This window comes from Salvelinus fontinalis, chromosome 12 (genome assembly GCF_029448725.1).
Source record: "Salvelinus fontinalis isolate EN_2023a chromosome 12, ASM2944872v1, whole genome shotgun sequence".
NCBI classification, from domain to species: domain Eukaryota; kingdom Metazoa; phylum Chordata; class Actinopteri; order Salmoniformes; family Salmonidae; genus Salvelinus; species Salvelinus fontinalis.
Window position 1 is genome coordinate 23,011,995 of NC_074676.1, and position 16,337 is coordinate 23,028,331.

A 16,337-nucleotide genomic window follows, 5' to 3' on the forward strand; every position below is an offset into this window, starting at 1 on the left:
TTCTCTCTTGCCCAATCACACATTTTCCCTCACACCCTCATCCCCACACTAGTTTGTGTCCAAAAAAATGTATTCTATGAATCAGATGCAATGACCAAATGGAGGCAATGACCAAATGGTCTGGCTGGGGGAACTGACCTTGACTGGCCAGCCAAGCAGAACTGGACCACAGAACAAACTCACAGCAGAAAACAGACAATTCTCCATACAGAATTACCAGCCTGTCTCAGAGTAGACACTGGCGAAATGACTGCAAATTGTTGTATGAAAATGTGCACAACATCTGTAACAACCACCATTGAACATTCCACAAAAGTTCTCATTAGGTTTCCAGCTAATCTAATAACACAATGTATATGTACCAGTAATGTTTTCCCAGCAAACCATCATTGGTTCAGTGAACGTTCCCAGAACATTCGTTAGGTCGCTGCAAATTTTCTCATAACACAAGAACTGTCCATTTGTGGTGATGATTATAGAATGTTTGTATAAAACAATCGGCGGATGTTGCAGGAACTTTCCTACAAAATAAAACATTTAGGGAAGTTCAGCGTTACGAATGAAATTTAAAGGCAATGTTCCCGCTTTAGCAGAGACTGCATTCACGGTAAAGGCTGCATATGTCGGCTCAATCGGATGTTACCTTTAAATTTATATTGCGGAATCTGTAAAGCTGAATCATTACAGATTGCATAGATTCCTTAATCTATTATTTAAGGTTCCCAGAATATTTCATTAGGATGTGGGAACAGTCTGGTGAGAACATTGTGGGGACATCACAAAATATATGTTCCCAAAATCCAATTGTACGGATGAGTCTACAATGTTTTTTTTAGGGTGCAAAAAATATTCACCTGATTCCACACAAAACTGTCCACACAATAATATTTCTCGCTAATATGTATCTTGTCATATCCCCACAATGTAAATAAATGTGTTAGGACATTTTTAAGAAAATAAAACGTGTTCTGGGAATTTTCTTGCAACATCAGGCAACAGTTTTTTGCAACCTAATAGAAAGATTGCAGTAATTAGCACAACTGGACAGTTGTGTTTGGAAACTCTTTTTGGAATCTCACACAACGTTCCCACAACCTAATGAAATATTCTGGGATTTTTAAAAGAACAGATTAAATGTATTCTAGGAACTTTCTTGCAATATCAGGTGAATGTTTTATACAAACGTTCCATAATCATCACCACGACTGGACAGGTTTTGTTTTATGAGAACATTTGCAGTGACCTAACGAATGATCTGGGAAACAATTTTAGTTTTAGTCTTCCTGTAGGCTCTGGTGAACCACTTCAAACCACAACAACCATTAGGTCAGTGTCAAAAACAGCCCAGTATTGTACAATACAATATTTGCAACCTGAGGGGTGTTATTTTGATCGCCTTTCAAGATGAAACTGTAACCTTTACCCGCTGCCAAAATGTTCTCACACCTAAACCTCTCTCACACTCCATCTCTAACACCACGCACACACACACACACACACACACACACACACACACACACACACACACACACACACACACACACACACACACACACACACACACACACACACACACACACACACACACACACACACACACACACACACACACACACACACACACACACGTACCCACCCACGTATGCACACACCATTCCTTCTCACACTCTCTCCTCACCCAATGAACCCACCAACACCCATCGCCCACACCAGCTGACCACCCATACATTTGTGTGTGGGAGGGAGAGAGGGAAAGAGAGAAGGGAGGAAAAATATAAAATGATGGAGAGGTATTGTGAATCTTGTGAATAAGCGAAAGTCAGGAGGAGAGAGAGAGAGGGAGGGACAGGGAGAGAGGGGAAGAGACAGGGAGATAGTGAAGGACAGGGAGAGAGGGGAAGAGACAGGGAGAGAGTGAAGGACAGGGAGAGAGGGGAAGAGACAGGGAGAGAGGGGAAGAGACAGGGAGAGAGTGAAGGACAGGGAGAGAGGGGAAGAGACAGGGAGAGAGGGGAAGAGACAGGGAGAGAGTGAAGGACAGGGAGAGAGGGGAAGAGACAGGGAGAGAGGGAGGGACAGGGAGAGAGGGGAAGAGACAGGGAGAGAGTGAAGGACAGAGAGAGAGGGGAAGAGATTGGGTGTGTGTGTGTGTGAGATAAGTGGCAATAATGAAGTAACCACAGCGTAAAGTCTCTGAGGAACTGTTGAGATGAGTGTCTGTAACACCCTGTAATTCTGGGCGCCTTAGTCCCTACACTCTTCCATTTATATTTCTCTTCTCTCTCTCTCTCCCTCTCTCTCTGTCTCCCCACAGACCAATGTGGTTTGACGTAGGCAGTAGTGGCATACTCCCTCCTCACTTATGGCTAGAAAGCTAGGTGGAATATCTGTTGGTTCAAGATCTGTGTCTCATCTTAGAAGCACATTTCTTAACACATATGAACTACTAGCTACCTAGCTACCATGTATTACCATTGGTCTCATCTATCAGAATACATAAGATGGTTGGACAGCTCTCCAGAGGATTGGACTCCTGAGCTTGGTAGAACAAGAGTATTTTCCCTGAAATGTTTTCGTCAAGTAGTGTTTTTCCTGAAATAGTGACAGCCATTTGTGAGTGTTCTCTTGAGAAACATTAGTAATGTTCATTATGGCCATGTGTTTAATATCACTATGTGTGGGTAGAGGCATAGCTCGCTAGACTAATGGGAATGTCCTGTTGTCGTAGTCCAGGTCACACCACAGTCACACATTACACTGTGTATGTTTTCAGCTCTGTGTTACACCAACCAATGATCTATAACCAACATGAAACCTCTCTACGACCCACCTGAAAGCCCTCTACAGCCAGTTGCTAGATCATATTCTAAATGTGGGATTGGTAGTAGATGTATGGTAGTAGATGTATTACTATGTGTGATAATGAACACTTTAGCTGATGATAGGTTTCAGAGTGCTATATGCTGAATCAACACCTTATTGTGCAGTTGGTTGTTAGCTGAGGGTGTATTGCTTTGTAATACATTGAAACTTTTATTAGTGACTCGGTTCTGATTGTCACAGGCTGTATTTCGTTTTACATATTTGAAAATGTACCTCAGGAAGTGGAATTTTCAGAAACTATTGAAACTTCAACTATTGGCAGGGCAGTATCTATATCTTTATCTTTCTCCCTGTCTCTCTGTCTCTCTGTCTCTGGGAATAAATAAATGTGTACATCATGAATGTTTCAGCAGGGAGAATGCCCCCTATCTGAAGTGTGTTTATATGTCAGAACCCCTGAGAGGAAGGAGCGAGAGGGGAGAAGGGAAAGGACATGGGAAAGAGGAGAGAAGTGGACAAAGTAAAAGAAGAGAGAGATGGATATGCATGCAGTTTAAGAAAAAGGCAATGTAAAGGAAAATGTGCAAAGGAAGTAGAAAGACGAGAGTGACAGAATAAGAGGGAGGGTGAGAGATAAAGAGAAAGGGGAGAGAGAGACCGCCTGCTTCTAGGTAGAAACATATTCCCTCAAGTGCCCTTCATCTGCTCTGTCACAAACACACATCCCTTTTCATTGAAAGCACTCCTCTCCTACACACACCCCAGCATTACCCCACCCCCCCCCAAACACACACACACACACACACACACACACACACACACACACACACACACACACACACACACACACACACACACACACACACACACACACACACACACACACACACACACACACACACACACACATATATATACACACTTGACCAAACAAAGATACAGAGGTGTGAGTTACTGTAATCCTACTGTATATGCTATCCACTGTGTGAAAAGTAAGCAGCTAATTGCATTGATCCCAGCCTGCTTGTTGTATAAACAGTGGCGTGTCAGACATGTAGAGAGCCAGTCCGGGAATCACCATTTTAACACACACCACACACAGCTCAGGTGAGTGGGTGTGTTTGTGTAGGACTAGCATCCATGAAAACCATTCACCAGAGTATAGTGAGATTATAAAAAAAGTAACAGGGACAACTGCTGACATACAGACACACACATGCATGATAAAGAATATGTGGATCCACACAACAACTCTTATCTGTATCCTCCTGGTCAGAAACAACTCCTAGCCCTACTACTCATTTGCGTTCTGCATAGGGGCCCATTTGGAAAGACAGACGGACAGGTGGACAACAGGTGGCCAGACAGACAATTACATGGGAAGTGGGGTCACAAGATGTCAGCTGTTAACCTTTCCCTATCCCCACTCTTCATGTTTCCTCCTTTCCCACACTCTCCATTCAACTTTCCCCCTCTCTCAGATGCAATATGCTCCACCCTCCCCACTCTATTTTATTTCAATGCACTCTCCATGTCACCCCTCACCCAAACTATCTATTTTTGCCTCTCTCTTTTCTCTCTTTCCATCTCTGCCTTTCTGTTCTCCAGTCACTTCTCTTCACCTCTCTTTTCATCCTCCACCTTCCTCCCTCTCTGTCTCACACTCTCAGTTAAGACACAGCTTTATTTTGTGAGGCCTATATAAATTAATTATTTGATCCTACATTCTCTTATTCTCTCTCTCTGTCTCTCTCTTTCTTTGTTTGTCTCTGGGCTGGAGGGCATATGGAGAGTTAAGTGCTGCGATAGAAAATATCAGAAGCACATCTAAGCAATAAAACATATAAGCCAGTATTGTATGGTATGGTGCCCTATATCTCAAGGCCTTGTTGTTATAGATCAGCTGACATCCACATGGCTGGCAGTGTGTGTCTGCTCGGTAACAGCAGATAAAGCATCTCCTGATCATGTCAACACAGAGACTCCAAAGCCTAACCCGGCCCATGTCTGCTCGGTAACAGCAGATAAAGCATCTCCTGATCATGTCAACACAGAGACTCCAAAGCCTAACCCGGACAACGCTGGGCCAACTGTGCACAGCCAGATGGGACTCCCAATCACGGCCGGATGTGACACAGCCTGGAATTGAACCAGGGTCTGTAGTGATGCCTCTAGCACTGAGATGCAGTGCCTTAGTGCCTTAAAATGTTTAAAATCTTACGTTTCACTGAGTCGTGGCTGAACGATGACACGGATAAAATAGAGCTAGCGGGATTTTCCATGCACCGGCAGAACAGAGAAGAAGCTATTTACCAATGTCTCAAGGTATTGCTCACCTGAGGTACCTTATGATAAGCTGTAGACCACACTACCTACCAAGAGAGTTATCATATATATTATTCGTAGCCGTCCATTTACCACCACAGACAAATGCTGGCACTAAGACCGCACTCAACCAACTCTATAAGGCCTTTAAGCAAACAAGAAAATGCTCGTCCAGAACCGGCACTCCTAGTGGCCGGGGACTTTAATGCAGGGAACCTTAAATCAGTTATACCATAATTTTTACCAGCATGTCACATGTGCAACCAGATGGGAAAAACTCTTTACCATCTTTGCTCCACACACAGAGATGCATACAAAGCTTTCCCCCGCCCTGCATTTGGCAAATCTGACCATAATTCTATCCTCCTGATTCCTGCTTACAAGCAAAAACTAAAACAGGAAGTACCAGTGACTCCCACAATACGGAAGTGGTCAGATGACGCGGATGCTACGCTACAGGACTGTTTTGATAGCACAGACTGGAATATGTTCTGGGATTCATCCAATGGCATTGAGGACTATGCCATCTCAGTCATCGGCTTCATCAATAAGTGCATTGACGTCGTCGTCCCCACAGTAACCGTACGTACATATCCCAACCAGAAGCCATGGATTACAGGCAACATCTGCATCGAGCTAAAGGCTAGAGCTGCCGTTTTCAAGTAGCGGGACACTAATTCCAACACTGATTAGAAATCCTGCTATGCCCTCAGACGAACCATCAAACAAGCAAAGCGTCAACACAGGATTAAGATTGAATCCTACTACACTGGCGTTGACACTCATCGGATGTGGCGAGGCTGTGAGCAAGAACTTTAAACAGGGCAACATTCACAAAGCCGTGGGGCCAGACGGATTACCAGGATGTGTACAAAAAGCTTGCATGGAACAACTGGCAAGTTTCTTCACTGAAATGTTCAACCTCTCCCTGGCCGAGTCTGTAATACCTACATGTTTCAAGCAGACCACCATACTGTAGTCCCTGTGCCCAAGGAAGCAAAGGTAATGGATTACCGCCCCGTAGCACTCGCGTCAATAACCAAGTGCTTTGAAACGCAGGTCATGGCTCACATCAACAGCATCCTCCCGGATACCCTTGACCCACTCTCATTTGCATACCGCTCCAACAGATCCACAGATGACACAATCTCAATCGCACACCACACCGCCCTTTCCCACCTGGACAAAAGGAACACCTATGTGAGAATGCTTTTCATTGACTACAGCTCAGCATTCAACACCATAGTGCCCATGAAGCTCATCATTAAGCTCAGGACCCTGGGACTAAACACCTCCCTTTGCAACTGGACCCTGGACTTCCTGGCGGGCCGCCCTCAGGTGGTAAGGAAAGGCAGCAACACGTTTGCCTCGCTGATCTTCAACATGGTGGCCCCTCAAGGTTGTGTACTTACTCCCCTCCTGTACTCCCTGTTCACCCACGACTGCGTGGCCAAACACGACTCCAACACCATCATTAAGTTTGCTGATGACACAACAGTTGTAGGCCTGATCACCGACAACGATGAGACAGGCTATAGGGAGGAGGTCCGAGAACTGTCCATGTGGTGCCAGGACAACAACCTCTCCCGCAATGTGAGCAAGACAAAGGAGCTGATCGTGGACTACAGGAAAAGGCAGGCCGAACAGGCCCCCATTAACATCAACAGGGCTGTAGTTGAGCGGGTCGAGAGTTTCAAGTTCCTTGGTGTCCACATCGCCAACAAATTATTATGGTTTAAACACACCAAGACAGTCATGAGGAGGGCACGACAAAACCTTTTCCCCCTCAGGAGACTGAAAAGATTTGGCATGGGTCCCCAGATCAAAAGTTCTACAGCTGCACCATCGAGAGCATCCTGATCGGTTGCATCACCGCCTGGTATGGAAACTGCTCGGCATCTGACCGTAAGGCGCTACAGAGGGTAGTGCGTACGGCCCAGTACATCACTGGGGCCAAGCTTCCTGCCATCCTGGACCTATATAATTGGCTGTGTCAGAGGAAAGTCCATCAAATTCTCATAGACTCCAGTCACCCAGTAATAGACTGTTTCTCTGCTACCACACAGAAAACGGTACCGGAGCGCCAAGTCTAGGACCAAAAGGCTCCTTAACAGCTTCTACCCCCAAGCCATAAGACTCCTGAGCAATTAATCAAATGGCCACCAGACTAATAACATTGACCTGCCCCAAGTTGTTTTGTAAACTGCTGCTACTCGCTGTTTATTATCTATGCATAGTCATTTCACCCCTACCTACATGTACAAATTACCTCAACTAACCTGTACCCCCGCACACTGACTCGGTACCGGTACCCCCTGTATATAGCCTTGTTATTATTACTTTTTATATTTTTTTTACTTTTGTTTATTTGGTCAATATTTTCTGTTGGTTAAGGGCTTGTAAGTAAGCATTTCACGGTAAGGTCTACACTTATTGTATTCGGCGCATGTGACAAATAAAGTTTGATTTGATTAGATTTTTTAATAATAAGTTTATAATAGCATTAAGGCACCTCAAAGGTTTGTGGTATATGGCCAATATACCTTGGCTAACGGCTGTACAAAAGTACTCCGCGTAGTGTCATGCATAAGAACAGCCCTTAGCTGTGGTGTATTGGCCATATACCACACCACCTCGTGCCCTTTACTTAAATATATAACGGGGATGGCAACTAGGTTTGGCCTCCAGCCAATTTGTTCCTGAGTTTGTAGCTAGTCGGTGCGCCAGAACATAATTAACCTATTAACAAATAGCCTACTAGCTGCCCAATTCAAAGCACTACACTACACATTTAACACGTGGTTAGTGGGCTAATCAATTCATTGACAATAACATATTAATTTTGATCTGATTACATTGTTAAAACCACCTATGTATTCATGAATAGGCCTACTTACTCTATTAAAATATATTAATCTTGCCTTATTTTTCCAATGCCAAACCAGTGTGTCTTGTTTGCAAATCTACTGTATCTGTGCGCAAATAATTACATCTGAGATGTCATTATGAATCTAAGCATCGTAATTTTACCACCGCAGACATGAGGCCCGAGTCCGAGGCAGAAAGGAGGTAGGCCTCTTTAAGGAGTGCATGGTGACAGTATTGGAGGAAATAGCTATATCGACATATATATGGATAACATAATTGCGTAATATTCTGTCAAACAGCTAAGCCTATACCTCTTATTTCTTAGTGATCCAACAAAACTCTCTTGCTAATTTGTCTACTCAACTTTCAGCACCGGGCGCTGTCCATATTGATTTTAGAAATAGCGACCCACAGTCAAATTGTGGCTGCATCTCAAATAATATTTTTTATAATTTATTTAATTATATCCCATTGTCTTTATCATGGACATATTCCCACTAATATTGTAATTCATCTTCACATGCACGTTATACACTTTTTATAAAGCTGTTGGTGCTTATTTATATTTATGCCAAAGCATTTGCCCACTGTAGGTTGAGAGTCTTGTTTCCTAACTTTAAAGACCATATCCCCATCACATCCCACATTATGTTAATGAAGTCCCCGTGTGTGTAACTCAAATGTGTGTTTGGGTCTGAATTGGGAAGGTGTGAAATGTATCAACGAGAGAAGGAAGGCAATCAATCTTATGGAATAGGCCTAAATTCTCTTCAGTTCATGAGCTATCACTCCTCATGCCATGAAGGAGAACCTCTTTCCAGCATTAAACTTTGATTCATTGATTGAATAAAACTTTATCAATGCATTTGCATCATGACGTTCATGTGATGGAAAAGTAAAACCAATTCCGATTCAGATTCACTTTTGTCCTACAAGAGGAAATCATACCACCTCTAACACATCACATAGGCCTTAACAACACATATAGAAAACACAACAGGAAACAAACAATAGGAACAGTCAGGCAGATCCCTTTCCTACCCTTCTACCCTCCTACCCCACCCCACACCTGCCCACATGGGGAATTGTTCATAATAGTGATAGCCCCTGGGATGAATGTCCTCCATTTAATTGTCTGTTTTCTCTGACCTGATGGTCTGGACTGGAGATCATGTGGCGTGTATTGTGCTGTATACTACGTTCGTTCAGTAGGTGAGGGGGATCCAATCAGTTCACTTAGATGTTTTTTACAGTAGGCCTATAGGCTCCTCCACTGATGTTTAATAACCTATACACTTTATTTTAATGCAAACTTTCAGAACATACAATGCAAAACTTGAAAGAACGCGTGATTCTCACGGCCAAGCAAAATGAGTAGCACCTAGCTATTTTAAGATGAATGCACTAACTGTAAGTCGCTCTGGATAAGGGCGTCTGCGAAAACAATCAAATGTACATGTAAAATGTATCATCTGAAGAGGAAACAACGATACAATGTAGCCTAACAACATCGCTGGCAGACTACACTGATGTGAGATTAGTATCAATATAGAAGCACTGGTCCTCTTACATATTTATTACAGCTTTCATATAATTAGGCATATCGTATGGTCTACTCTTCCCTTAACAGTCACGTCAAGCATAGGGTTGCTATACAATTAAAATGTGAAAATAATATATCCTTGAGAAAACTATAAAATAGCTCCCGACTACGAAGAGATGTATAGATTTAATGTATTACATGAATGGTGACCACAGCCCTTTCGTAAATACATTTAAATCATGTTTTAATGCTCCATGTATTCAATGTATTCCATTTCAAATTTGGCTCTCAATGCTGCTTTACTTCCAGGCTATTATGACTCATCTGGCAGTTCCTTCTCTGTATGTTCCTAGTCAGTGTCCATAATACCAGGCTTCACACAAGCATATTCCAGCGGTCATCTGTCTCTGTGGGATGCTGATGGGTAAAGCATAGACAAATAAACATACTTATATATTAAACATTTGAAATGAACCTCCCTCATTCCATGCTGTGATTAAAAGTCTATTCAGACCCAGACAAACCAGTGGATAAAATTACTACTAAGATGTACATGACCTCAGGAGGAGAGAGAGAAGGATAGAGAAACATGGGAGAAAGGGGACGGGAGAGAGAGTTTTAGTGTGTGTGTGTGTGTGTGTGTGTGTGTGTGTGTGTGTGTGTGTGTATGTGTGTGTGTGTGTGTGTGTGTGTGTGTGTGTGTGTGTGTGTGTGTGTGTGTGTGTGTGTCTGTGTATCTGCGTGTGTCTTGGCTGTGGGTATCAAAGGGGTGGATAGGTCTGACAGAGACAGAGCTCCTGGAAGTCCCCTCACTGGCCATGAAACTAAAGTACCCTCTCTTTCACTCTCCTTCCCTCGCATTTCTTCTCCTTCAAACTCTCCTTTTGTCTTCCTCTATTTCCCAGACACTTAACAATATGCCCTCCACTTATCCTGGCTAGGACACATGTATGACATACTGTACAGCTAAGCTTAAGTTCCTATGTCCCTGCCACTGTACAGAAATCCATTAAAACCTCGCCTTAGGCGACCGGTGATATATCTTTCTCTACCCTGTCCCTCTGCTGCCCTGCAGTCTTATAGTCCTGCTGGCCTGCTGTTGTTACAGTTGGACCTGGTAGGATCATGTGAAGGTACGGAGGCTATTGCTATACTTCCACCATGCTTCTCGCACCTTCGCTGACCCCCTGTCCTATTGCCCTCTGCAGTTAGAGTTAAGGTTGGGGGTGTGGTGTGGTGTGTGTGTGTGTGTGTGTGTGTGTGTGTGTGTGTGTGTGTGTGTGTGTGTGTGTGTGTGTGTGTGTGTGTGTGTGTGTGTGTGTGTGTGTGTGTGTGTGTGCTGAGTGCCACCTGTAGGGGTCAGGGTTTCTACACGCCCCGGAACCTGTGGTTCACAGAGAAGACCAATCACACACACACACACACACACACACACACACACACACACACACACACACACACACACACACACACACACACACACACACACACACACACACACACACACACACACACACACACACACACACACACACACACACACACACACACACACACACACTCAGAAGCCACATTTACAGACATACACACCTCACATCTCACCCCACAAATGTTTAGCAAAATAAAGTAATTTAGCTTTAATCCACAGCAGCGTTTAATCCTATAATCATAATTAAACAGTCAGTATGAACGGAACCATATCAAAGACTGACATTCTACCCTGAACTCTGTGCAGGTCTGTGCTGCTGTGCGTATGTGGCTCTGCAAAATCTCGCCATGTTGTGTTTGTGTAGTTCTGTGCAGTGCTGTGGTATAATAGAGAAATCCCAGAAGGCATGTGATTTAGAGATGACTGATACATACACACACAGGTATCATTATCTACAGATGGCCAAGGTGCATGTGAGCGCGCATGCATGTGTGTTTGTACGTGTGTGTATGTGAGAGAGAGAGCGAGAGAGAGAGAGAGAGAGAGCGAGAGAGAGAGAGAGAGAGAGAGAGAGAGAGAGAGAGAGAGTATGAATGTATGTGTGAGTGTGTGTATCTCTCTCTGTGTGTGTGTGTGTGTGTGTGTGTGTGTGTGTGTGTGTGTGTGTGTGTGTGTGTGTGTGTGTGTGTGTGTGTGTGTGTGTGTGTGTGTGAGTGAGTGAGTATGCGTAATTATGAGTGTGGTGGTGCTGAGAGAGAAACGTCTCTGTTTGGGAGAGCCATCTGTTGAGACAGACTTACACCGTTCGTCCTCACCATAATTACCATGCAGGGAACGACAGAGCAGAAAAACGACAACCACGAAAACAAGAGGGAGAGAAGGATAGATAGATGAGTGATACTTCACTGAACCACTGTCAAGTCAGACTCTATCATCTCTGATTATTAACAAACTGACAACAATAGAGAGAAGATAGTACTGTACACTCATACACATAGCTGATTATGTGGATGCTCTGATAAAGTATTCTATGAAATAGATCTTTCAGTTCCACCTGACTTATACCACACAGTGGAAACGTTTTCTAGAGGTGGATATCACGGCAGAGCTGGGAGATACATACATACATATGGTGCAGAGTGCATAGGCTATACATGGAATGTTCTATTCAATCCAATGATCATACCAAACATGCATCTCTCATTTTTAGGAAAAAATTAAGTTATTGCAACTAGATAATGGTTGTGCTCAAAATGTGCTTTATAAAGCCACTACTATACACTATCTAAAAGCAACCAAACAACATCACTGAAATAAGGGTTGCACTTTATCTTGACACACATATTAGACATGAGTCCTGCTATATTTCAACCTATAGCCTACATAGGTCTCAAATAGAAACAACAACATCATATCAATTCTGCTTCTGCTCTTTCTTAATACAAACAGCCACAGAAACTGTTGTCCCTGCCAGACATGCATACAGACAAGTAAACGTAGAGAGCAGTTGGTGAGAAGACAGTAAGCATAGAGGATTATTCTTGTAGAGTAATAGTAGAAATAGGAAAGGAACATGGTATAGTACATGTCAGAGTAAGGTGGACTGACCTTTGTAAGAGAGTTTTAGCCGTGGAACATTGCTCTTTTTCTGCTGGGCTCCAAAGAGAGAAACCACCCCACACAGCAGCACCACCGTGCCACAGAGAGAGGCCATGATCCAAGTGAGAAAGAGGCCAGACAGGTCCCTGAAGCACCAGTCCTCCAGAAGACAGTAATTCACAAAACCTTACCAGAATCTGTCCTAGGTTCAGGGGTTAGGGGTCAGGGGTTCCAGAGACACAGAACCTGCAAATGGAGCAGGGGTATGGGTCAGTGTCATAAAGGGCCAGCCTAAGGAAGTCAAACAGAACTGAGCCAAACTTAACTAACTGGGACTGAACTGAGCTTAACAGGAACCACACAGCAGACTCACATCACCCCAGTGTTGGAGGTCAGAGGCAGGAGGAATCCCACCATACCGATCCCAGGGAGAGTGAGGGGAGCTGGGCTAGAGATCAGCCTTGACGTGGGCGTGGGTCTCTGCTCCAGCAGTTCTCCAGTGTTGACCCCTTGTATGGTTTTCTATTTTCTCTCTTCCAGCCTCCCCTCGCTTAAAGCTCTGTCTTAAGTTAGTGTAGAAAAACAGGTCCAGTATGTTCCAGTCCTAATCCAATTAGTTTGGGAAACAGAGTCTGTACTGAGACACTCCTTCTGTAGTTCTCACAAATTCACTACACAGATCCACTATATGTCCTCAACACAGCCCAACTCAGCCTAGCCCTGTCCACACTGCACACTGCACACAGGGCAACTGAAAGCAGCTGAGGGAGCCAGCACAGCCAGAGGGGGGAGGCGGGTAGAGCACGGGAAAGTGTGAGAGAGCGAGATAAATGCGAGAGTGAAAGAGAGAGGAGGGAGAGAGAAAGAGAGAGGGAAAGAAGGAGGGCAGATTGAGTAAGAGAGGAGATGGAAAGCATAGAGAATAGTAGAGAGGAGCAGGAAAGCATAGAGAATGGTAGAGAGAAGTGCTTAAATTGAATGCTGTGCTGTAATTGAATGCTGTAACAGAGAGGTTGTGACTGTTTATTTTCTACAATGAGCTCTACTGTTTAACCTCAGATTGCTCTATTCCTCTACGCTTGACCTCTGCTACTCTCCTTCTCCCAATGCTCGGTTCTACCTGGGGAGACCTACCCTATCTTGATATATCTTTGACAGCAGGACTCTATCAGTACCACTACCAGGACATTAGGTCACTGGTATAATGAATAGTAGACATGTCCTTTCCAGATCAGTCAACAGTCTCAATGCTCCACAATAACCACCTGAATGAGTCCCATACAGCCTCTACAGGCCTGGCTAGCTGGACACACCACTGTTACTGTTTCACAGCCAAACACACAATTTACTGGTCAGCCTTGCAAAACAGGGCCAAGGACTTCACTGTCCCTGAAAGAGCGAGAGAGGTAGCTAATGCTATTGTAATAAGGACAGATTGCTACGGTAGTTGCAGTGGGCTGTAGGCCAGAAGCTCGGAGAATGGACTCAGCATTAGATTACTGTCCTGTGAAAACATTACCATTAGAATAAAGCTCAGGCCTTATCTGGCTTTAATCAACCATTTATCCCTTAAAACATGTTTCAGATTAGGGGATACAAATATTTCTACTTATTTACGTTTTACTCTTTGTTGTGTGTAGGATTTGTTTATTGATATTACAAAGCAGTACTGTCAATGGGTAACTTCATATAGTGATATACAGCTCATTTGGAAAGTATTCAGACCCCTTCCCGTTGTCCACATTTTGTTACGTTACAGCCTTATTCTAAAATGGATTTACCTATTTTTTCCCCCTCATCAATCTACTCCATAATGACAGTGAAAATATTATTTTTTTATAAAAACATTTTCAGCCCCTTTGCTATGAGACTCGAAATTGAGCTCAGGTGCAGCCTGTTTCCATTAATCATCCTTGAGATGTTTCTACAGCTTGATTGGAGTTCACCTGTGGTAGAATCTATTGATTGGACATCATGTTGAAAGGCACACACCTGTCTATATAAGGTCACACAGTTGACAGTGCATGTCAGAGCAAAATCAATCCATGAGGTTGAAGGAATTGCCCATGGAGCTCCGAGACAGGATTACGTTGAGGCACAGATCTGGAGAAGGGTACCAAAACAGTTCTGCAGCATTGAAAGTCTCCAAGAACATGGTGGCGTTCATCATTCTTAAATGGAAGAAGTTTGGAACCACCAAGACTTCCTAGAACTGGTCGCCCGACCAAACTGAGCAATAGGGGGAGAAGGGCCTTGGTCAGGGAGGTGACCAAGATCCCGATGGTCACTCTGACAGAGCTCCAGAGCTCCTCTGTGGAGATGGGAGAAACTTCCAGAAGGACAACCATCTCTGCAGTACTCCACCAATCAGGCCTTTGTGGTTGAGTGGCCTGACGGAAGCCACTCCTCAGTATAAGGCACATGACAGTCCAATTGGATTTTGCCAAAATGGACCTAAAGGACTCTCAGACCATGAGAAACAAAACTCTCTGGTCTGATGAAACCAAGATTGAACTCTTTGGCCTGAATGCCAGGCATCACGTCCGGAGTAAACCTGGCACCATCCCTACGGTGAAGCATGGTGGTGTTAGCATCATGTTGTGGGGATGTTTTTCAGCGGCAGGATCAAAGGAAAGATGAACAGAGCAAAGTACAGAGAGATCCTTGATGAAAACCTGCTCCAGAGCGAATGTTCACCTTCCAACAGGACAACAACCCTACGCACACAGCCAAGACAACGCAGGAGTGGCCTCGGGACAATTCTCTGATTGTCCTTGAGTGGCCCAGCCCTAGCCCGTAATTTAAAAATCTCTGGAGAGTCCTGAAAATAGCTGTGCAGCGACGCTCCCCATACAGCCTGACAGAGCTTTAGAGGATCTGCAGGGAAGAATGGGGGAAAGTCCACAAATACAGGTGGAAGGAAACCTCAATAAGCTAAAAACATGTCAGTGCTTAAACTTTATTTGTTTGGCAATACATCAGAACAAATTAAACGGAATGACAATTACTCTCACGGATGAAAGCCACGCCCCTACGCCAGTCTTCTAATCTGACCTGGTCGATCATAGCCAGTGGTGGAAAAATTACCCGATCATCATACTTGAGTAAAAGTAAAGACACCTTAATAGGAAATTACTCAAGTAAAAGTGAAAGTCACCCAGTAAAATACTACGTGAGTAAACGTTGAAAGTATTTGGCTTTAAATATACTTAGGTATCAAAAGTAAATGTAATTGCTAAAATATACTTATGTATCAAAAGTAAAAGTATATATTATTTCACATTCCTTACATTAAGCAAACCAGACACCACAATTTTCTTGTTTTTTAAATTTACGGATACCCAGGGGCACACTCCAAAACTGATTTACAATCAAAGCATTTGTGTTTAGTCAGTCCACCAGATCAGAGGCAGTAGGGATGACCAGGGATGTTCTTTGAGAAGTTTATGAATAGGAACATTTTCCTGCCCTGATAAGCATTCGAAATGTAATGAGTACTTTTGGGTGTCAGGGATAATGTATAGATTAAAAATAACATTATTTCCTTTTGGAATGTAGTAAAGTAAAAGTAAAATTTGTCAAAAATATAAATAGTAAAGTACAGATACCCAAAACAACTACTTAAGTAGTACTTTGAAGTATTTTTACTTCAGTACATTACACCACTGATCATTGCTCAATATCCCAACTAACATGTGATCTATCCACTATTTACCCATTTTTATGTACAGTATACCTTCTAGATCTATG

At 43.5% G+C, this 16,337-nt stretch overlaps 1 protein-coding gene across 1 annotated transcript in view; it reads right to left on the bottom strand.

Annotated features, from left to right (window-relative positions):
- Positions 1–13,410, bottom strand: part of LOC129867005 (semaphorin-3ab-like) — a 34,608-nt gene extending 21,198 nt beyond the window's left edge. The window contains exons 1-2 of the mRNA XM_055940091.1: positions 12,961–13,410; positions 12,597–12,833 (exon numbers count right to left, since the gene is read on the bottom strand). Of these exons, the coding sequence (XP_055796066.1) occupies positions 12,597–12,702 (106 nt within the window). The 5' untranslated portion in view covers positions 12,703–12,833; positions 12,961–13,410. The remainder of the gene's footprint in view (positions 1–12,596; positions 12,834–12,960) is intronic.
- Between the last annotated feature and the right edge of the window lie 2,927 nt (positions 13,411–16,337).